At 44.3% G+C, this 24,245-nt stretch overlaps 1 protein-coding gene across 1 annotated transcript; it reads left to right on the forward strand.

The window, feature by feature from the left end:
- The first annotated feature begins 233 nt into the window (after positions 1–233).
- On the forward strand, positions 234–23,582 carry LOC141017751 (uncharacterized). Its single transcript, XM_073492483.1, has 5 exons — positions 234–362; positions 482–590; positions 12,705–12,867; positions 22,094–22,213; positions 22,772–23,582. The coding sequence occupies exons 1-5, from the start codon at positions 234–236 to the stop codon at positions 22,875–22,877; spliced, it is 627 nt and encodes a 208-aa protein (XP_073348584.1). The 3' UTR covers positions 22,878–23,582.
- The last annotated feature ends 663 nt before the right edge of the window (positions 23,583–24,245 follow it).

A 24,245-nucleotide genomic window follows, 5' to 3' on the forward strand; every position in this document is an offset into this window, starting at 1 on the left:
ACGTGAAGAGTCTATTTAACGCTCGCTGTGAACAACAAGTTATCAATCATCAGACTCTTGTTACATTATTACAGCCGTGCGCTTTGTTTTACCTCAGTCTGGCAACTGAGTTCATCACGTTTCAGCTCACAGTTGTTGGTGGGGTCAGTGATTCATTGGTGCTTTCATACTGCTTCCTTCTGAACACACGTGGATGAAGATGTGTGCACACAAAGCAAACAGGGCTGCTCCGCATGTTGGGTGAACTCTGCGTGGAGATCCCCGGAGGGACGAGGAGAGATTTAAGTTTACAAGGAGGACAGAACCAGCAGAGACGTAGCTCACATGAGAGCGTGACACGGGTCAGCGGCGGGCGGAAGAGGGTGAGATTTATGACGCTCAAGCTGTGGAGGTGTCTCGCTGCAGAGCGAGCCTCCCCCGTGTCTCCACCTCCTCCACCCTCCTCTGCTGCAGCTCACTCTCTCCATCTGTTGTGATCCAGCTCAGTACAGCTGTGCTGCAGCCGCTCACAGTACCTCCCTCCGTCAGGAGAGCACAGCCGGTCGGAGCCTCTTCAGCGCTGCGACCCAGCGTTTACCTGACTGGATCAAGTGGACATTTTTGATCTTGAGGACCTTTTTATCTTTTTTCCTTTGAGTGTTGTCTGGGAACCTTTTTATAAGCTCAGGAGTTTAATTCAGCAGTCTGGTGTGTGAGCGGTGTTGTAGATATCTTTACATCTCATTGCTGGAGGAAAGGAGGAATTTAAAGTGCTTCAAGCAGATTTCTCACCTGGACTCACAGGATGGACTTCACTTACTTTTGGCTCCTCGCAACGACTCTGATGTTGATCCATCAACATCAAGGTAAACCCACCTCCAGTGTCTGTGTGTGTCTCCAGTTACCTCTGGGAGGGGTGAGGTGCTGCCTGCAGCAGAGTAGCTGCACTTAATGTGTTACGTCTTGTTCAAATTGTGTTAGCACGCTCTCTTTATGAGGCCTGATTTCTGAGTTTAAGTTACTCTCTCTGGTAGTTGTCTTCAGTAGTTTGCCGTGTGTGTCTGTACAGATGTTGATCATCCCAGAGGATGAACTCTTCAGTTCTCTCGGTGCCACCAACACACAATAAATCCACCTCTGTGTGATGGCTCGGCTCAAAGTTTGGTTCCTAAACAATCCATTGATCGATTCTCCTCGACCTCCTCCAGAAGGATTTGCTGCCGTGTTTTGACAAATACTTAATAAATTACCATGAAAAGTGGCTCAGACAGTCGTGTTCCCTTCAGGATTAATTGTAATAACTTTGGTGGGAACGGCAATTTTCTACAAATAGACACTGAGCCTGATTTATCAGCGCAGACTGACCACTGCAGCTAGAAATTAAAATTTTAGGACTGAGAAAAAGCAGGTGTGAAATGTGGAGGTCTTCTCTGCATCAGTTGATTCACAGTCTGTATTATATAACAGCTCACAGCAGCTTCAGTGCAGCTGGACTCAAGTGGCCAGTAATTATCACGCTGATTTAATAATTTAAGACCTGTTTATAGGAAGGATCCAGTCAGAGAAGATTATAAGTTTGACAAAAAGTCAATCAATCAGTCGCTGCTCTCTTCCTGAGGTCTGGAGTTTCACACATGAAGCACAACGCAGAAGATTGTGGATGTCGGAGGCGTTCTCACCTCCTGGAAATACTCCATTTGGTTTGTAGGAGGGGTGGTGTCTGTAAATCATGTAGGAGTCGGCGGATTGTGAAATTCTGGGCAGATACAGATAGCAATTACTGTTACTTTTTGTTGGTGTTATTAATTCCTCCCTTTGTGTCGGAGAAACAAAGAAATCGTCATATTAAAAAAGTGAACTCCTTCAAAGTCTGTCAAAGAGCACAAAGTCTTTGATACCAATGTATGAACAGACGTTAAAGGTGTTCTTGATAACATTCAGCCACTAAATGCGGCACGAGTGGCGTATTAATGAGTCCTGAAAGCATTTTTGCACATCCGGTTCCCTCGTTTCAAAGTCAGTGAGTTCTTTGAATGTGTTTTCACTAAAATGTCTGAAATAAGGTCTGTGGTTTCCTCAGGCTGAAGACATTCACACGACATAAAATACATCACAACCAGTCTGATGAATAATGGGCATAAATTCTGCAAATGTGTGACACGGTGATGTAGTGTGATGTTTTCTGTGGCGGGGAGATGTTCACGTTGGCTCAGACTTTGGGCTTTTTATCTTTCAAGACCTGTCACACCCACAGGAACCTCTCTAACACTGAAGGAAAGGGAGAAAACAATCAGTCCTGTGATAGTCCCTCATGCAGCCTTCTTGTAGTAGGGTGAATACCTCACGCTTTCTCAGAAATGTCTTCCCTTCGATCCGTAGTCCAAGTTCAGCCACTTTTTGCTCCATAACTTTCCAGAGAACACATCAGTTTCAAAGCTGTGGGGATTAAGTGTTGAGGCTGAGGGGGGGAGAGGTGCGCTGCTACTTACGTTGACCTTGTCATTAAAAAAAGTAGGGCTTGTGGTTTGGAGTCATGACCAGCAATAACTCATTTCCTCTTTGTTTAACTCTGTACACGATCATTACAGTCACAGCAACGAACTTTCTGACATTTCTGTGCAGCACTGAGCGCTGAGTCCTGGGCAGATGTCACCTCCATCAAGTTAAAGAAATATTTGTAAGTCTTCGAGGGCCTCAGAGGAATCTCAGAGCTCCCCTCTGTCAACATCTCCTCTTCCTCTACCTTCCTGCCTCCTGACCTCTTCACTGTCCATATGTTTATTACCCTTCCATCTTTCTCTTCGGCCTCTCCATCCGTCTTTCTCCACCTCGTCCGGCAGAGATGGTCCTTATCTCTGCCGCCTATTTCGTGTCATCGTGTCTGACAGCCAGACATCTGAGGCTTATTAGGGTCTGCTGCAGAAAACAGAGCCTTTAAATCACAGGGCAACACCAGAGTCTCTTTCTTTAAACACCTTAGACACCAAATAAAACCTAATAGCCCATGTAACTACAGGAGCGGCTGATTGAGCTGGGGAAAATGTCTTGATGTCTTTGCTTTGTAAAACCTTCTTTAACCAGACGCCTTAAATCAAGATGGTTCAACTCGTGGAAGTCAGGAAACGATAGGAGAGTCCAAACATGGCCGCTTCATACTAATCACACACTGTCTTTATTTCTACCTGAACACGGTCAACTTGTATGGAAACGGATATTTATAAGATTTATGTTGACAGTTCAAACAGCGGCAGTACTAAATTAGCTAAACCACTGCCTTAATTGTTAATTTTGGTGGTTTGCTCTGATGTAACGGTGCATTTCTTTTCCCTCAGAAGTCGGAGCTGGTAATGATGTCATACCTGAGTTGATGCCGTTCTTTGGAAGAGGATCAGGGCCACTGTAATTCTGAGTTTAACCTTTAAAGTCTGAATTCTGGGGAAAAGTCTGAATTGGTTGGCTTTTGTCCACCTCTGAAACTCTTCAAATAATGATTTCACCAATCATCAGTGGATTGAATTAATAGGAAATTGAAAAGATGGTGATCACTGTTGAGCTCCACATGGAGTCCAAGACCTCCAGCATCATCACCAAAGCTCCCCTTTGACCAGCCATTTAAATGACTTCATGAGCAGCGATGTCAGTCGCACCGCTCTGAAGTCATTTCGCTCCTTTCCCTTTTAGCCACCAGGACAACGGTGAGTCCGTCGACATCTGTGAACCGCTCACTGCTTCACAGAATCGTTAACATATAACGGAACAATACCTGAACGATGATCCGATCCAACCCTGAGGTCTGATTTGTCTCATTTTTCTGAAATACTGCCTCTGCTTTGATATCGTGAGCATCAAACATCTGGTTCGACTCTTTGGATACTTCCCCAAGTTCATCTGCAACTTCAGGAGTATCAAACTGTAAATAATAAGCTTTCAGTGCTTCAGCCAAGTCTGTGCTGCTATCACAGCCTGTAATGCTAACTGGCTTGTTTTCAGATTTATTCTGGCCTGTCACTTTCCTCCGTCACCGACTGCTGCACCTGTAACGTTTTTATGCCGACAAATATCCGACAGATCCAGGAACCTTTTCTCACTCCCTTCAACATTGTGTGGTGTAATGTGTTTTTTACGTATGTATGAATAATGCATGGATCTGGATGAGTTTAAAACGTAGGCCTAAACTTCTGTTGAATCTACAGACGAGCTGCTTGGATGAAATGCAGTTATGTTCTGAGAAATCATTAATTTGTGCACTTCAGTTATTATCCAGAGAAGGTTTGGAAACAGTTGCAGTCGTGTGCATGCCAGGCCCCATGTGGTCATTTATGTTGAATTGTGAAAAGATCTGTTTGGCAGTGGGGATGTTTTGTCTCCTCTCATGTCCTCCTGATAACCCAACGATCCCGAGGCCGGAGACATCTTGTTTCTTCAGACTGTGATCACAGCAGACGAGCTGTTTGGAGACATCTGATGTTTAAATCATCTCCAGCTGCTTCAGCTGTTCAGCAGAACGCTGCAACTCTGTTTTACTGTGAAGCTCCAGAAATGTTCTGTGGACTACGAGACTTCACCTGACTTTATATCATCAGGAGGAGATGATGACTGAGCCTGACTTTATATCATTAGGAGGAGATGATGGCTGAGCCTGACTTTATATCATCAGGAGGAGATGATGGCTGAGCCTGACTTTATATCATCAGGAGGAGATGATGGCTGAGCCTGACTTTATATCATCAGGAGGAGATGATGACCAGGGATGGGTATTGAGCATCGATACTTTAATCTTTTATCGAGTCTCAAAAAATGTCTGATACCAAATTTGAATATCTAAGGGGTTAATCTCATACGCATGCAGCGTGCTTGTTGTGATAAGACCTAGTGGTGATTGGCTGTCCTGAGGTTTGCAGGAAAAACCCGAGGTTACGACCAGAGACGGAAAAAAGTTCAGGAACCGTTGTGGAGGTCGAGGTATGGGTAAAGTATCGACACTTTTTAACGCCACCCAGCCCTAACAATGACTGAATGTTTATGTTGGGGTGAACTTTCTTCAACCTCGACCTTAAACTGCTTCCTGTCGCCCTCACTTTGCATAACTGGGCTCACTGAAGGTCAGAAGGTGCAGCAGGTCCAGCGGTGGTCGAGTGCCCTCAAGGATTGTTGATGGAGAGGAGAAAACGCTTGTTACTACCTTCAGCCCAGTAAGACTTTTCCAGCCTGTCTGGAGACATCTGATTTCCAAAAGTTCCAAATTAGTCTGGGAGTTTATCCTGGCTATCTGGTCGGCCTCAGCACCTTTATTAGCTCCCAAGAAACTTGAGTCCAGCAGTGCTAGAACAACACGCTGGATGAACAACACGCCGGACGGTGTTAAAAACTCCAGACTGTGTTCTCTGTGCACACAATCACACCGAATTCATGTTTTCGGGAGGCTTCTACCTGCAGAGCGACTCCTGCCAATCCAAACAGCCAGCTCCTGGATTAGGCAGCTCATCCGCCTGTATATTGTCAAATAATGTCAAACCCCGTGGAGCCGGGCAGACTCTCTCATAACAGGGCAAGAAATTAAACTTTGGCTTGGCAGTCTCCGCGGAGCCTGAACACGGGTTTTGCCTCTTGAGGTTTCCCACATTTTTTCTTTTCTTTTTTTCCCAGAGCCACAGAATCAAACCAACACAGACGTTTGCATGCACATGTACACAAAGTATGCAATCTGGCACACAAATTATAGCTGCACTCTGAGAGCAGAAAACCGTAAATGAAATTATGGGAGCAGGAAGCGTGCATCGCTATGAGGGCTGCTGGAGGATTGAATGGGTGCCAAAAGCGGAGACAGGAACCTTACGTCTAGGAAAAAGTTATATGTTGAAGTCTATAAAGTATGATCCTTCGCCTTCAGCAAGGAAGCAATAAACTGCCAACTTTCAGCGCACAAGCTGAAGTCACATTCACTCCCATACAGAGAGAGACTGGCACATATCCAAGGTAGCGTTGGCACCTACACCTGAAACGGGAAATCAGGACAAAAAATGGCGATTGAAATGAAAAATCTTAAATTGCAGCAAATTCCTGTCAGGATTTGTTTTCTCGACAGCTCCCAGTGAACATTTCATGCCTCCGTAATTTGGTTAAAAACCATGTGTTTTTCTTTAAACTCTGGAACAGTGTTATTATTTGTGGTTTGTCTCATTCTGGACGTGAAGTCGAGGGCCGTGCTGTTTGTTTTAACGTCTTTGTTAGAACCGCTCTGCAGCGACATGAGACCACTGATGGATCGAACAAAGGATTTAAATGTTCACATTGTTGTGGTCGGCTGGTGGCAGGTTGGCGGTCAGTGATTGTGCTGTATTAGCCAGCTGGGTTTCCAGGAGCAACATGATCTGCCCTCAGGAGTTTAAAGAGAACTGAACTGAACCAGCAACTGTGTTGCCTTCAGGGGTGGAAGGAAAATGTATTTGTAAATTAATCACGATTCTCTCCTGAAAGGTCTCAGCTGAAAGTCAATAGTCAGAGCGTATACATTTGGTTGGTTGTTGGTTGGTGGTTGGACCAAGCTGTACGTTCCTGAAGACTGAACAAACACAACGGTACAGGCTTGACTGAGTATATTGCAAGTCGTGCTGGATGAATGGATCTTGGTTTGTTGGTTGTTGGTTGGTTGGTTGGTTGGTTGGTTGGTGGGTTGGTTGGTTGGTGGGTTGGTTTGTTGGTTGGTTGGTGGGTTGGTTGGTTGGTGGGTTGGTGGGTTGGTTGGTTGGTTGGTTGGTGGGTGGGTTGGTTGGTTGGTGGGTTGGTTGTTGGTTGGTTGTTGGTTGGTTGGTTGGTTGGTGGGTGGGTGGGTTGGTTGGTTGGTGGGTTGGTTTGTTGGTTGGTTGGTTGGTTGGTTGGTGGGTTGGTTGGTTGTTGGTTGGTTGTTGGTTGTTGGTTGGTTCGTCAGCAGGATTACACAAATTCTACTGAACGGATTTCCACCAAACGTGGATGGAGGTTGGGTCTCTTCATGGGTGTTCCTGAGTCTCACACACACACACACACACACACACACACACACACACTTGTGCAAACACATGCACCATGATGAATGATGTCACGTCATTGGTTCAGTTAGCTGCTGCTCTGTGTGAGATGACTCAGATGAGATGGAAGTGATTAAAGAAGCTGCCTCACAGGTTACTGTGATTATGGCCGCATGGTGTTTATGTATTATTTCAAAAAATTGTAATGTAATAAAGTTAAAATAATGAGCTTATTGTTCCAAACAGCTGTGGGGAACTGGAAAGCCAAAAAACCAGACAGACAAGATATTAAACTGGCCATGAGATTAATGAAAAGTTCATCTTTTCTGATAGCTGACGATGTGTCAGCGGAGGTCCGGGCCGCATGTCTCCACATTCTTTGAGCAGCGTGTATGCAAAGAAGAAGAAGAATGGATTATACACTGATTTAGTAACACAACATCACCAGACTCCCTTAACAAATGTAGTGATTTTAGGAGTTGTTGAGTTAAAACAAACTTTATAACGTAGTGAAACTCTGTCTCTGACAGATTCTGAATCATTGTCTCCTTCTTGTAAATTCAGCATTAAATGAAAACAGTAAGTTGTTTGTTTCCTTGTAAAAAGTGTCAGTTTGTGGCAGCATGGCTGCACCAGCCTGTCTGCTTCTGTGTCTAAAGTGCTAAAGTCTTACCTGCCAACATTTAGCAGCTGTTTGAACACACTGTTTACACTGATTTCACCATTTACACTCAATTTATGAAAGAAGAAACATTTTATTGATCTAAACATGTCACATTTTACAGATACACTAACCAGTAACCAGTATAGGCGACTTCTTTGTCTGCAGATTCTAACTGACCTCGTGGCTCCAGCCTGTTCTTGACTAACCTTGTATATGTGAACCCGGGCCGGTTCTCTAGGTGGTTCCGACCCGGATATTGCACTGGGCTGTGAATGCGTGTGTGTGTTTGTGGGTGGACATGTGATGACCGTGAATGAGTGGCGTGACATCTCAGAGCCGAATGGATTGAAACCCATCACATTCTCTCCTCCGTCAGAACAAAACGCCTCAGTTCAGCCCAGTTTGGTTTGGCAGCTCAGCAGGAGACCGTGCAAACAATTTGGAGGGTCGTGTTTGTTTTCTGTGAACTCGTGCTACAAGACAAACTCTAGATGAAGAGATAAACACTGTTCAGCTTCCAAGCGTGCAACCAGTCCAGAGAACACAGTGTCTCGCTGCAAATTGATCTCATACTTCCAACATATTGGTTATTCAACAGAATAAAAAGGCCCAGGTCTTCTGTTAATGTCGTGTTTATCTTCCAAATGAACAGATAACTTGTTGGTTAAAACATCACATTCATCAAACGTCTGTCTGCAGCTCAGTACAAACAGCCAGTGTACAACGTTTCACCAACTCACCAGTAAAGTGTCCGGTTGTTTCATTAGTTCATCAAACTCCAACAATCTGTCTTCTCTTACTCTAAAGTGTCCTCTAGATCCACTCCTCCAACACATTTAGTCCAAAACACAGAGTTCATCATTAAATGGTGAAAAAGCTCAGCAGGAGCTGAGTTTGGTTGCAGGGACGTGGTGTCGTGACGTCTGCTCTGCTGAACCACCACGACGTCATCAAAGATCTTCCTCTGGCTTCATTATCAACACTTTCACAATGAATCCTCAATGATCGATTCCCACTGACACTTGAACGTTGATGATGTCACTGTGCCTGATGAGGTAACATTTCACTGTCTTGCACAGCCAGCGGAGGTCAACAGGCACTCAACAAGCTAACACATTAGCTTGCTAACGATATAGAGCTAGCTCGGCTACCTGTCAGTCACATGACGCCCAACTTTGAGTCATAATTCCTCGTGTATTAATTAGTTTCCTGGCTTGTGAACAAAACGAGGACTCGTTGGCGAGTTAATATCACGTCATTGTCCTCTTACCTCTCAGATATTTGGACATTTTCTCATTTTACCTCTTTTGTAAATGAGTGTTTTTGAAAAGTGCCTGATGAAATATCCTCATCGTCCTCGTCACACCTCTTAATGTGAAGTATGAAAATGAAAACATGAGCATCCTCGGGTTATAAAACTTTAACTTTATAAAGTTCTCAGATGTGTTGTAAGAAGAAAGTGTTTAACAGGTTTGATGAGCTCTGAGAACAGCAGCTCCGTTCTTCTGTTAACTCTTTCTGAGTGACGCAGTAATGATGTGAGTCTGGCAGGAAGCTGCTGTGATGACAGGTGAGCGTGTCGGATCACACAGGTGCAGGTGAACACTGACCTCGCAACAGGTGTGTCAGGCTCAGGTTCAAGCAGGTAGATCTGTTCAAGTAGGAGCTCAAAATAAACGTATGAACCTGAACATGAGCAGAATGTCTTTAATAGTGACACACTGAAGAAACTAAAGACTGAACATCATTTGGGAAATGTAACAAAAAGTGATGGACAACAAGAAGAAGAACACACGATATGAAAACTAATCAATCAAAATATAATTACCGATAAAAAGAAAAGATATAAAGAAATACAAAGATATAATATTTATATACACGTACAAGAAATAATTACACATCATAAACTACGTTTCCTTTGAACGCGCTCTAAACACGTCCGTTAGCGCTCCACTTCAGTCCACTTCAGTCCACTTCAGGCTTTTTCTGGAGCTTTCCGCTCGTCTCGTCGTCGTCGTGGATCGGCTCTGGACACGTCTCACCGTCCTGACTGTCCCCAGAATCAGACTGAACCACAGTTGTGATTAGTTACAGCCAAACAAAACATGAAGTTCTGACGGTTGCGAAGGACTTTGTGTCGTCAGCTCTGCAGCAGTTTGTGTCCGACGTGAATCACGGCCGCTGCTTTATTAGCTGTTTACAGCCGGACCGGGAGCGAACTAACAGCTCCTGCGAGGACGACGTTATAAAAGAAACTACGGAGGGAAATGAAACCATCCGTCGCTGACTCGAAGCCCAGTGTCCCCGTCATTCTGGTTCTGTTTCATAGTGACAGACACTTCAGCAAATGAAGAGAGAACTTTCTGTTTGGCAAACATACAACAAGTCACTGTGTTTATCTGACGTGAATACAAATAATTTTAACAACCAGTTCAGACTAATCATTGCCGTTGTGAGCAGACACGCCCCCGACTCCCCTGTCCCCAATTCACCCAGTCACATCTGGTCGCTGAACAAGAAACTGAATGAACCCTGCGAACAGACATCCTGAGCTGTGCAGCGAACACACGGACCAGCTGTTCTCAAGTGAGGTTCTCGTCTTCTGTGACGAGACAACGACTGAGCCTGACGCCGCTCCTGTTTGTTCCCGCCGCTCGAAGCTGCTCCGGGCCGTCACAAACACATTTCACCCCGCTGCTCTCAAATGGTCGCAAAAAAAAAACTCGCACAAAGTTACGCTAAAGGCTAATTATGGTCAGCATTAGATACGGACACAGATGGAGCCTGCTGTCTGTACTCTGTTTACTTCTGATGTATTTCTGCACATTTCCTGAAGGCTTACGGATACGGACCAACAGTCGTACCTCCAGTAATCATGTAGCCAATAGTTCAAGCAACACACGACCAGGAGACGAGAGGAAGATGTTTTTAAAATGGCAGAACTTTGTCAGGAGAGTTGAGAAGTTTTAAACATCTGTACGATGTTACTTCACCCGGGCACAGAGACGAAGGCTGCACCCAAATCTCACCGTCTGGCCTTCAGTCGTACGGACTGTGACGCGTTCACTGTCAACATGTCGAGGCTGCGAGGCTAATGTGAGCGAGACCGGAGAGGTCCGGATATATGGATGCAGCCGAACGGTTACTACAGAACAGCGTTTGACTCTGAGCGGTGCCCTCTTGTGGTTGTATTGTATAACATCCATGCTAATGTGAAGGACACCTGGAAGAACTTGAACAGTGACAGTTACATATCTTGAAGTGGATGTGTCTATCTTCATACGATAACGGAGCATGAAGCAGACTTTCCTTCAGCTGCTCTCATGCTGCGATCCTGTCAGAGGACATAAAAAAGCCTCCGAGTGTCTCTGCAGTTAAGATACTTTGTCAGATTCTGCTCTTACGGGACACGTTGACATGTTTGCTCCGTCTCTTTCTGTCCTCTGTGACTTCTGACTCATGGCTGCTTTACTCTCGGTTGATAGTGATGTTGAGCAATCAAAGCCATGAAACTTTTAATATTGTTGGAGACAAAAAAGACCCAAAGTGCCCACACTGACTTCAGCGTCCTGGGACTGATGTCAGACTGAAGGCTTGGACGTCCAAGTGTCTCTGGGAAAATAAGCTTCTCTGAGCTTCTTTGGAAGCGTTACACGAATAACAGCCTGAAATATTTGACTCTGTGGGACACGGCGGTATAAAGAGTAGACCTATACCATCTATGGTGAGAAGAGGTGTTATTTTGTGCCTATGTGTAAATCGTTTAAGTCCGTCTGTGGACGCCCAAACATTCCCTGTGTGCACGGAGAGCAGCATCAAAGGCTGCTGTTGCCTCCAGGCTTCATGAGCTCTGTGCTTTCTTTAATACGGACATGTGTGCATGAAGCCTGAGAGACGGAGATCAGGTGTAGAGTTACAGGACTACGTTCATCTCGTGCTGGACACTGTGCAGCAGAGACAGAAGGTCACACCTGGTATCAACACGTCTTCATCAGATCAGAATCCGGGTCGTGATTTTGATTCGAGCAGGATCAGCCGGTGTTTTCTTCTCTCCACCCGTCTGCTGTGCCACCCTGAGAAATAAAAGCTTTAAAGATGTCACAGCTAGCTGAGCGTTAGCCTGCAGCTAGCTGAGCGTTAGCCTGCAGCTAGCTGAGCGTTAGCCTGCAGCTAGCTGAGCGTTAGCCTGCAGCTAGCTGAGCGTTAGCCTGCAGCTAGCTGAGCGTTAGCCTGCAGCAATCAGGCGACGATCAGCTGACAGGTACCTGAGGAAACTACGACAGCATCGAGATGTTGCCTTTATTTTTTATTTTTCAGAGATCCTTTATTGAGTTTCTTGGGAAGAGGGTTCACTCTGGACAGATTAGAGAAACTGAACTTCATTTCCATTCGTTTAATGGACGCGTCTCATTCAGCTGATAGTTGTTGAGATATTTAAAGTGTTTACATTTGACTAAATTTCAGTATCGACCCTGGAGAAATCGTATCGGTCCACCACTTGTTCCGACCTCGGCCACCATGACAGCGTCTGCACAGGACGTAGAGTAGAGAACAATGCGACAGATGTCGGTGGTAAGGAGAGCTGTAAGGCTTTATTCCTCTGTTTTGGAGGACGGCCTGCTGGTGCAGCTCGACTGGCCCGACTGCAGTGTGATTAGCACTATAAACAGAATCTAAATAAGAATGTAAATCTTTTAAAAGAAAATGTGTCTGAGAGCTCTCGAGGTAAGAGTTCACACCGTCACGATCATGAGTGAGTGTTAATGACTGTGTGGGACGTCTTCATGACAGCTCGACGTAACCAAGACAACATAAACATGTCACAGCCGGTCTAATAACCAAACCTAATGAAGCTATTTAACATCGAATCTGTTGTGTTTGGATGTTCTTGGTGGTCATGAATCATTTTCTTGACCTCAGCTGAAGCAGTTAGCGGTTAGCTAAAACTCCTGACACTACTGACACTTAATGATCAGAGACGTAATCCATAGATAATAATCAATACTAAAACAAACATTGGTAACTGACCCCCCTCTTCCTCTTGTGCTCCTCAGCCTCGACCTTCTCCATCACGAGCCCCACAGCGGAGGAGGGCCCCCGGGCGCAGCTCCCCCACACGGCCCACCGGCGAGAGAAACGCTGCTCCTGCGAGAACCAGAAAGACAAAGAGTGCATTTTTTTCTGCCACATCGGCATCGTCTGGGTCAACACCCCGAGGTGAGTCCGCCGCCAGCGAGGGGAGAGACGGTTTGTTTTCACAGCAATGGAGACGGCAGCGTGCTGATCCGTGTTACAGTTTAAAACGTGATAAATAATGAAACAGAGCAAAGATAAGAAGCGATCAATAATCAGAGAGACCTCCGAGGGGTGTGAAGGTTTCCTCTGCAGCAGAAGCCGGGAGGGCTTCTGGGGGAGGAAGGGAGGCAGCAGCTGCAGGCCAAAACTAAGATAAACCTCCAGTGTTTAGCCAAGTGGAGCGTGCAGCTCCCCTCAGCAGTCGTGTTGATGAGGGCAGGACTTTTGGCTTCTTTAAGATATTTATCAAATATTTTTAACCCTGATTAACTCAGTTTTAATTATTATCTTGGATTCCTTTTTAAAGTACAAAGTACAAAGTAGAGATTTTTAACCAAATGGGTCTCAATAGGTCTCTCTCAGAATGAAATGATAACCTCTCTCCAGGTAAGTAATAAAGTAACACACACCAGGTTTTAGAAAAGGAAGTCTCAATTATTTACTTAACAAAGAAAATCACCAGTTCCAATGAAATAAAATTATGACTGTTCTTTTCTTAAACCTTCAAAATAAAATGTCCCTTTTCTTCAGGAAAACACTGTAAACACTGTACAGTATGGATTACTGCAGAAAGCCTCAATTTACCAACTTCAGAGTCACTTCAACACAATGTGTGGGCCCACACACACCTTAATGCACCTAAAGCCGGCAACTAAAAGTATTATAAACCCAAAATAAAGTAGCAGGCCTGATGCGGTGCTCGTGTTCGTTGTGGCCCAAACTTAATGGCCGATGGATGATACCTGAGGTCACGTTCCTGTCCCGTCCTTACTCCAACAGTCACAGGTCAGCATCTCAACACGGACCCGTCGGTTTCTCTTTTCTCCTGGTTGCTCCCAGCTCTGTCTTCAGGTCGAAAATATACTTCCAGGTGGCTAAGCGTTAGCTTTAGCATTAGCAGTAGCACAAAACATAAACAGTCTCTGAAGTTCGTGTAGAAATTCCTCCCGTTTCTCAACATGCAGCTTGTCACTCTTCTCACTGGTTGTCGTGCAGACAATCATAAGACACAAGTTACACACTGGTTTGTGCACTTCTACCTCACAACGTGACCCAGAAAATCTCTGGGTCACGCTCACTCCTTAGCTACCTCTTGCCGCTCTCTCCTCGCCTGTGCTGAGGTGCCCCTCCCCCTCGTCCGTGCTGAAACACCTGAGACCTGACGCTCCGGCCAATCGCTATTACAGGATTACAAGTCAGAAAAAAGTATTTAAAAACACTCGTTACAGATGTATCCAGGTCCTGACTGGATGCAGGAAACCTGAGAGAAAGAGGTTCAGCTCAGTCGTGTTCAGTTACTGCTGCTGAAAACACGTTTCCTGTGATGCTGCTTCAGAATAAAAGCTTTTAAATTACTCAATAACGGGGGGCTTTTATTGTGAAGCAGTTATAGGTCATCTGCCGCCTTTCGTTCCGACTCTGCTAGTTACTGAAGCAAATAACAGCCGATATGAACGTCATCTCACTGGCTGATGTACTCGTCATCTGACACAAAAGCTTTTCCTTCCTCTGTGCTGCTGAGGACGGCGGAGGGGGGGGGGAGGTGTGGCCGACACGCCGCTTTGATCGGCTCTGACACGCTGGTGCTGAAGTGCGACCCGTAGTTCAACCACACGTGTGAATCTATGTGGCAACGATCAACCCCAGAATAACTCAAACCTTCACTTCAAACTGAACCTGGTGAAGGCAACGATATAGAAAAAGGGCTTCTGGCTGTGGACACACATGCGTTATGTGGACGTTTGTGGCGATATGATGCAGGAAGTGATCCTCAAATATGATACAACGCTCTACTTTCTGCTACAGATCTGATAAACTGGCTAAAGAAGCTTCAGTAAACAGAAAGAACCTGAACGATGATTTAATGAGCACACAAACACATTTCCTCGTCCAGATGTTCATATTTTTAAGTTGCCTGCCCTCAAATAGGAAGCAGGCGCGCAGCCTCCTTCACAATTGGCAGCAATTAACTTCATTTTAGTTCAGTGTGCACAAGCAATGAGTGAGCAGTTAGATGTGGGGCGGCTAATAAGAAAGAGCACCTTTCCTAACGAAGGGTAATTTCTGCCGTGTTTCCTCTCGCTGCTTCTAAATAGCCGTCTTAACCCTTTAACACGAAGCCGCCGAGGAGACCGCGAAGAGTCTGAAATCAGCGCGGTCGGACCCACAAACCCTTTACCCCTCACAGTCTGCTGGATTCAACCGATTTAACTGAGAAACACGTGCAGCCATTGATCATAACGAGGTCGTTAAAACTGAGCTCCTTTTTTACTCTCCTCACATCCAAAGCAATAATTCAACCAACCTGTGCGATTGTCTCACAAACTCACGCTCTGTTGCTTCACAACACGCTGTAATGTGTTATTTTTGTTGCTAAGCCAATGAGACACATTCGCAATGAATTAAGCTGTGAGGGAGGAAGAGAGGTGTCACCGAAATAGCTTCCAGAGATCGTCCAAAAACAGCTCGTGCAGCGGCGGGACCCTCTCACTAAGCCTCAGATTGTTAGTTTAGTCTAAACATAGCAGTGCGGTGAAAAGCCTCCATCATAAAGTCAGTTCCCATCACTGAGTGTACCAGTAAACTGTGTGGACCACACGAGCTCCTGAGGGCGCCGCGCTTCCTTCCACCATTTTGTTTGTGATACGTGAACTAGTGAACATGTGCTTTACTTCTGCTCAGATGATATGTTTCTCTTCAACAGCGACACAGACTGATTCTGTCCTGATCACAGAGAAAAGCAGCTAAAGGAAACGTTCTCCTCCTGATGATATAAAGTCAGGCTCAGTCATCATCTCCTCCTGATGATATAAAGTCAGGCTCAGCCATCATCTCCTCCTGATGATATAAAGTCAGGCTCAGCCATCATCTCCTCCTGATGATATAAAGTCAGGCTCAGTCATCATCTCCTCCTGATGATATAAAGTCAGGCTCAGCCATCATCTCCTCCTGATGATATAAAGTCAGGCTCAGCCATCATCTCCTCCTGATGATATAAAGTCAGGCTCAGTCATCATCTCCTCCTGATGATATAAAGTCAGGCTCAGCCATCATCTCCTCCTGATGATATAAAGTCAGGTGAAGTCTCGTAGTCCACAGAACATTTCTGGAGCTTCACAGTAAAACAGAGTTGCAGCGTTCTGCTGAACAGCTGAAGCAGCTGGAGATGATTTAAACATCACATGTCTCCATGCAGCTCGTCTGCTGTGATCATCAGGTTCTACTGGTCCTTTAGGTGGTTCTACAGGTTGTTAAAGGTGAATCTGCTGGTCATTAGGGAGGTTCTGGAGGAGGCTCATGTGATAATTTAAGTGGTTCTAGTGTTGTTTTAGGGGGTTGCAGTGACTATGTAAGAAGTTGAAGGGTTCTTTTAGGTTCTTCTTGTAGTCAGTAGGGAGGTTCTAATGGACTTGTTTGGTTCTAGAGGTCATTCAGGTGGTTGAAGTGGTCCTGTAGGTTCTAGTCACAGGCTGTAGTCATCATTGAAGAGGTTCTGGGCTACCTGAAGGATGTTTCAGACATCAATATGTGGTTTTCGTTATTTACGCACTTTTTTAAGCTGAAATCTTCACTGTAGCTGCTAAGCTAACAGCGTTAAAGCTAACAGCGTTAAAGCTAACAGCGTTAAAGCTAACAGTGTTAATGAACACCACGAGCTCGACCACACCTGCAGTTTGTGAATAAATCAAATCAATTTTGGATCTCAGGGCTCCTGGAGACCACTAAACATAGAGGTGGAATCAGTAGGATTTGTCCCAGCTGTTCCTGAACGCACCACAAAGATAGTTGATAGTTGAGTCTCATTCCCAGGACGTCAAACAGCCACATGTTGGGTTGGTAAAGCGTCCCGAGCAGCAACAAAGAGAGAACATAAGAAACTCTCTGCAGATACGAGACACTAACACGCCTTTTCTCCCCATTCAGCCTCCCTCTCTGTCTGTTTACGTCTTCTTACGTCTTTGTTTCGTCTCGCTGCGTCTGCCGTGCGTGATGTGCTCTGATAGGTCGACATCAGTCTGGTGATGTTGGGAAGGCGGCGTGCGATGACGCCAAATAACAATAATCCATAATTCACCTCAGATGCATCAAACTAAAGTAACGAGGCTGTTTGAAGCTGTGAGGAGGAGAAAGTTCAGGTGTTTGTGTTCAGATGTAGAGAGGGAAAGTCAGAGATACTCAGGAACAGGACAGATACCTGAAACATGGACTGAAGGACAGTAACTAAGTATTTGTTACTTCCCTCCTCTGAGTAAGTAGATAATGACTGGATTGTCATTTTTGGGTGAACTGTTCCTTTAAATTACAACATACTTTCAGTGTAAATGTTATTCTGTGAAACTGGATGTTCCGCTCTGATTTGTATGTTTTGGATTTATTTCACCCTCTCAAATTTAAAATTAAACACATAAATCCGTTGAGATCTCCGAACGTCCAAAAGGCTGCAGTCCAAACTGAAGACGGGCTAATGGACGACAGCGAGCCTCCTCCAGGACACGAGTCACCTTTAGTGAACTCAAACCAGCACAGTTTACATAACAGCTGCCATTTGGTGGACAGATTTATCCAAATAACTTCCAGTCAAACATTTTTCTTGAACAGTCTTCAAACGTTGCCGAGTTCTTATCTGAGCTCTTGTTTCCACAGATATGACTGCTGCCTTCGAGCCCGTCTGTTCACATGGTGTTTCAGTCATAATGTATGATGTGACATTGCATTAGCATTGTTCATATACACTCCCACAGTCTGCACGAGTAGGAGACTGGGAAAAAAACACCAACAAGATAAACTGTAAAACTCCATCAAACCCACGCTGAATCAGCTGTCAGCACTTCCTGTTTGCAGTGTGCTCACTGATGTACAGACAGCTGTCACCAGATCACTGTGATGCTGAAGAAAAGTTAAAAACAGTATATTTCTCAGGCCAGTTCTGCACATGTGAGGAGCTTCTTTTTAGAGGAAGCAGATTTATGGAGTCAGTATTGGTGGCAACCTCCCACATACTGCATGAGTATGAGAGTCAGCTGCTGAATAGCTGCATAAACCACAGAAATGTGGCTGCCGGGCTGTTAATATTAAAATCGGGGCTTTTTCAAGCCTAGTTCTGTATTGAACTGATCCAAACAGTTTGAATGAGACACAGACTTAAATTTCTTCTTAACTGAAGACAGCCTGCAGCAGTAATGTGAGCAATGATGCGTTCGCTTACCTTTGGGAACAAACATCATAACAAGTGATAAAAAATCAGCAGTATTAACTCATTTCACCTCAAAGATTTATCATTTCCACCTGCACAGTTACAGCGGCCTCTTAATCAAAGTAAAGAGCGTCTGACTGTTCAAAGGTAAAAGTATCTACAGTTGTTTTGAGGCAGGAAGCGAGTGCACCTCTAACCCGGAGTAAAACCCAGCTTTAAATAGAGACGGGTAGAGTCGAAGCCGTAACTCACAGAGCTGCAGCTCAGTCGCTCAGGTCACTGGGATTTATTCATCCTCGTGATCAAACGCAGCAAGAACTGCAGTTAAAGTGGGAGAGCTCGCTGACCCTTTGACAGATACGTAGAGACATAAAAGTGGAAGTGAGGCCGGCGGAGTGATAAGAAACAACTTAAAGTTAACAAAGTGTAGAAAGGAAAATAAACGAGAGCGCAGGAACGAGCGGACAGAAGCTGGAGAGCGTCGATGGAGGAGGGCTGCGAGATGAAAGGGTCACGTTTTATCACCCGCCACAAAGTGGAAATGGGATCCAGATGTTTTACCGTTTAAAGGGTTAACTTCGGTATTTTTCAACCTGGATCCTATTTTCCCATGTTTTTCAGTCTATGTGACTAACAGGGACAACTGTTTTTGAAATGGGTCGAGTGATGAACGAGTCCTCTGGGCGATCACACATCGTCACAGTGCAGCAGGAGGAAGATCCTGTTAGTTTAACCAGAAACAACCAGTCGCCGCAGCCACCAGACTCCATTTACAGAAACAGTCGTTTAATCGTTGCAAACCAAACTTTATTCAAACAAAATAAAACTCACCAAAACTCATCACTGTTCCAACAATCACCAGCTCTGGTTTGGTCAGAACAAACCTTCAGTCCAGCTTGTTACAGCTGAGGCATCAGGAGAGGAGCGAGAGGGAGCTCGGACGTCAGAAAACCAGCGAGGGGAAACATTTTCACATGTGTCGCGATGGATTAAAGATTTATTTTAAACAAACCAGAGTTAGTGATTGTTGGAAGAGTGGGAAGATGAACCAGGATGGTTTTGGTGAGTTTTATTTTGTTTTGCTGACGAGTCTGAATGAAGTTTGGTTTAAGACGATAAAATGATGTTTCTGTGAATGGAGTCTGGTGTCTGTGGTGAGCCACTAATCTACCTAAATGCTAAACTGTTCACTTCATTCTGAAAATATTAACAATTCCTTGTAAATTTACATTTTAATGAACTTTATCTTGAAACAAGACTTTTCATGTAAATATAAACTTTATTCAGGTTTTACAGACTGCGTTTAATTACAGCTTCATCTTTTACCTCTGACAGTGACTTTATTTATATATGACCAGAAAGTTTGACTTGGTTCTCTTATTCTCAGATGCAGTTTGTGTTGTGTTGTCTGTTATGTTGTGTTGTGTTGTGTTGTCTGTTGTGTTGTGTTGTGTTGTGTTGTGTTGTGTTGTGTTGTCTGTTATGTTGTCTGTTGTGTTGTGTTGTGTTGTGTTGTCTGTCGTGTCGTGTCGTGTCGTGTCGTGTGTTGTGTTGTGTTGTGTTGTCTGTCGTGTTGTGTTGTGTTGTGTTGTCTGTTATGTTGTCTGTTGTGTTGTGTCGTGGCCTAGATTTATTGTGATCGTGCTGACAGGTGACGTGCTCTTCAGTGGTTTCCTGCAGTGACTTGCTGTTTGGCAGATCGCAGTCTGCCACTTCATCAGAGTCACTCGGAGCGTCTGAGTTACTCTGACAGCGCTGTGGACCGGGTCCCTCCAGAGACGAACCTCTTTGTCAAAGAGTAAGATTATTTTTGTTTAACCAGAAACAGCCGCCATCGCTGAAGCCACCGGACTCCATTTACAGAAACAATAATTCTAAAAGTCGTCCAACAGACGACAGAAAAATCTTATAAAACTCACCAAACCATCTTCTGACAGTCTCACTCCGGTTTGGCCGAAACAAATCCTTAATCCACTGAGTTGGATGTGAGTATGTGAGAGAGGAGCGAGAGGGAGGCGAACATTAGAGAAGCAGCGGAGGAAAACAGCATGTGGAGCCAGAATATTATCACATCCATCAAGCTAGTAGATTTATTTTTACCAAAACTGAATCGATGATTGTTGGTTTTGTGAGTTTTATTTTATTTCTGTGGAGTTGAAATGAAGTGTGCTGGGTGATAAAATGACTGACTCTGTAAATGGAGTCTGGTGGCTTTGGCGGGAGCAACATAACATCTGTTTGTGGTTAAAACAAAAAGATCCTATTCCTCAACAAAGTCTCTCTGCAGGGACACTTTCTATAATGCTGTCAGACACTTGGAATAAAAATCTGATCCAGTCACTGACAAAACTGATGATGCAGGACCGGCCCGAAGGATCAGAATCACTCAGACACATAAATGATTCCCTAGACTGCTGATTTAAGTGTTTTAATTACGTAATATTACAGAGACAGACCTCTTTGTTAAAGAATAACATCCTTTTTGTTTGAGCAGAACAGGTGGAAGCAGCCAGACTCCATTTACAAAATCACTAATTTATCGTCTTAAACCAAACTTCATTTCAGAAAAACAGAATAAAACTCACCGAAGCGTTTTGTTTCGTCTTTCCACTGTTCCAACAATCAACAGCTCCGGCTTGGTAATTATAAAATTAGAAGTTAATGTAAAATTATGACTTTCATCTTGAAATATTACAATTATTTTTTATAAAATTACAACATTTTTCGTATATTTTCAACTTTACTTTTCAGATATTGGAGGCTTTTTTCACATAACTGCAACTTAATCTTTTGTCTTTAATATTATGATTTATGAGCCAGAATATCTTCACATCTATTTATTTTGACCGTACCAGAGCTGATTGTTGGTGAATAAAATGTTTCAAGGTCATAAAAGTAATGATTCTGTAAATGGAGTCTGGTGGCTTCGGGGGAGCAATATAACAGCTGTTTGTGGTTAAACTAAAAGGATCTTACGCTTTAATCTGAGGATCGTTTCACAGTGTTGTCAGACAACAACAGTCTGAACCCGTCGGTGACTAAATGAAGCACTTTAAGTGGACGAGCTTTGACTGTGGTGAGAAACGGACTCTCTTCACCTTTCGTCAATATGATCAATATAAAATAATTTGTCACGACTCAAATCTGAACATTTTACAAACAATAAAGACAAAGCCGTAGTTTTATTTTTAGGTTTTTCCTTGTTTTGACGTTACGGTCGTGCTGTTAAGTCACCAGCATCTGCTGGCTGCCGTCCCTGTGGTGGAGTTAACCACACCAGCAGTCCAGCTGTGAATCCCCCTCAGACCTGCAGCCGGCTCAGCGGTCGCACTGGCACCAGATGGACCAGCAGCCGGGTGATTCACTGCAGCTACAGTCTGCTGAGAGCAGGAAGCACGTTTCACAGAATGTCAAACCGCGGTGTCGACATCTGCACTCGTCACCTGACCGCTGAACATTTCTGACCCTCAGACTCTACAGGGAGAAATTCACTGAAGAGGAAACATATTAATTTCTGCACAACACGACCAGAAGACGAAGAAAAGGCAAGAAGAAGTGGACGTGTTGCAGCATCACCAGACTCCCTTAACAAATGTAGTGATTTTAGGAGTTGTTGAGTTAAAACAAACTTTATAACGTAGTGAAACTCTGTCTCTGACAGACTCTGAATCATTGTCTCCTTCTTGTAAATTCAGCATTAAATGAAAACATGAAGTTGTTTGTTTCCTTGTAAAATGTGTCAGTTTAGTGAGTTGTTGAGTTGGAGACACTATAAACTGTGTGAAACTCTGTCTCTGACTGATTCTGACTTATTTGTTTCTTCTTGTGAATTCAGCAAATGTTCTACATGAACTTCTTTCTGTCTTTGAGCAGAAACATGGCGTCTGTCTGTCTCACTGATGTTATCTGCATGTAGAGGAACAGGTGGTCACTCAGACTCTTTGTGTCTTCCAGCCACGTGGTTCCTTACGGATTTGGTTCGGTCCGACTCAGGAGGGAGCTCGGCCGCTGCCTCTGCACCGACACTCAAGACGCCGAGTGTTTGAGCTTCTGCTCCGTCCAGACGCAAACAGAGTGAGGACGCACACGAACACACATCAGGATCAGTCGATGGCAGCTGACCTCGACCCGCCCGGTTCATGTCACAGAGTCTCTCTGAAACAATGATTTAAAAGCGTCTATTAAATTTAAGGGCCCTTGTAGAACCCTACAGCTGTGCTCCAAATACCTTCTTTGGACTTCAAGTTATGAACTTTTGGAGTTTGGCTCTCAGAGCTCAATGTAAATGATCCTTAGAGTTTTTCTTGGATGTTCAGGAACAATTTAAAGCCAATCCAGTGAGAAATAAGGAGTTGTTGAGAATACACATACATACAATCACTGACATGAAGACATTCAGCGCTGAGGGACAAAACATCAAGACTTAAAGATATTTGGAGTCCAGCTGTAGGTAAGATGAGGTGGACTGAACTTTTCACATGAATTATTTCAGGAAATCTGTGACACGGACTGGGAAAAGTCCTGGATTCTGGATGAGTGGATGAGGAGTGACCCATAAATTAAAACACATATTTTGAGAACAATAACTAAAACTCAGTCTCTTCTTTCCCCCCTTTTTTTTTTCTTCCTCAGAGGAGAAAACGCTGCGTTGAGGAGGAAGGCTGACAAACAGTTGAAGCGATACAGAGGTGCATTGTGGGAAAAAAGGAGCCGACACGCACTCAAACACCAGACCTGAGAGCGTGGAGGACCGACAGTCCTTCATGCATCAGAAATAACACAAATGGAGCCTTTGGTTTGTGTACAGTGTAATGTTCATGTAGTGATGGTGACTATTAGTGTAGGAGTGCTGACCACTGACCAGCTCATCTTTTTAACATTTGGCTGATGACGCGCAGGACGGGAGTTGAACCTGTGACCTCTCTGTCACCGGATGATCTCAGCTGATTTGTCGCAGCGAGAGGAAAAAAAAACAAAATAAAAAATCAGATTGACTCGAGGCTGCAGCCCGACGCTAAACACACTCACACAGTTTGGTATTTTGATTGTAAAATTATAATTTTTGTTTGTCCGAGTGGGTTCAGAGTAACGACCGGTGAACTATAGATCATACAGACGACCGTTTACACACAGAGTCAAACATTATTTCACATTTTAACATTTGTCATCTGACGTATAATATCTGAGAGACGGCTCCATCGTTCAGACCTGCGTGTGTCTGCTGTACAAAACACGATTCGGGCTCCTGTAAAAAAGACTTTATTTTCACGATGCTTACTTTCAGATTTCTGAGTTTAACGTCAGAATTAAAAGGAAGAAAGGATTTTGAGGAAAAAGTCAGAACTCAAGTGGGTTTTTCTCAGCGGCTCTGATCCGTTACTGTACAGCTGAACTGCAGTTCGGAGGTTTCTGTAGCCGTCGGTCAGTGTGTAGAAATCTTTGTCTGAATGAGAATTAAAATAATAATACTAATAATATATTTCTTAGCTTTACAGTTTGTAAGGAAAGTGAAGCCACCACAGCGACGTCATGGTCACTGTGGTGGCTTCACTTTTTCCTCCAACACGTCAAAGTCTCCCTGAAAATGTCACAAAGAGAAATATAACACCGAAACATTTATTAACCGTACGCTGACATATACTCACAGCGATTAATCTTCCTCTGAGCATGTGGAATATAACCTGAATAACATTTAAATACGCAGACGTCTGAGCGGTTCTGCTTTAAGTAGCGCCTCCTCAGTCTGTCCTCAGAGGTCACGAGCCGGAGACGTGACCTTTGACCGGAGGTGATGGGAACTCACCTGAGCAGCTGTGACCATATAATCAGGTTATACAGCTTCTTCACCTCCGCCATAAAACCACAGCACCCTCGACTCCCTCGACTCCCTCGCAGTCTCTGCAGCAAAACAAAACTTCTTCTGAAATCGGATGTTTCTCGCGGCTGACGAGCTTCATTCCATCAGCCTGTGTTGTTTTAAAGTCATGAGCTCAGTGAAAATTAACGTTTCAGTTTCATTCATGCTGTTCACACTGCACTCACACAACCATGGAAACGACGGACTTGAACAAAAGCTGTCATCAGAACCTCCTCACACTGAAACACA

Source organism: Pagrus major, chromosome 22 (assembly GCF_040436345.1).
Source record: "Pagrus major chromosome 22, Pma_NU_1.0".
Lineage (NCBI taxonomy): Eukaryota > Metazoa > Chordata > Actinopteri > Spariformes > Sparidae > Pagrus > Pagrus major.

What these genes read in the sequence shown, in the direction of transcription:
- LOC141017751 (XM_073492483.1), top strand. Translation starts at nt 234, where the DNA reads ATGTTGGGTGAACTCTGCGTGGAGATCCCCGGAGGGACGAGGAGAGAT. An exon ending in CGTTTACCTGACTGGATCAA is followed by an intron (nt 591 to 12,704) that starts GTGGACATTTTT and finishes TGTGCTCCTCAG; the next exon opens with CCTCGACCTTCTCCATCACG. An exon ending in TCCGTCCAGACGCAAACAGA is followed by an intron (nt 22,214 to 22,771) that starts GTGAGGACGCAC and finishes TTTCTTCCTCAG; the next exon opens with AGGAGAAAACGCTGCGTTGA.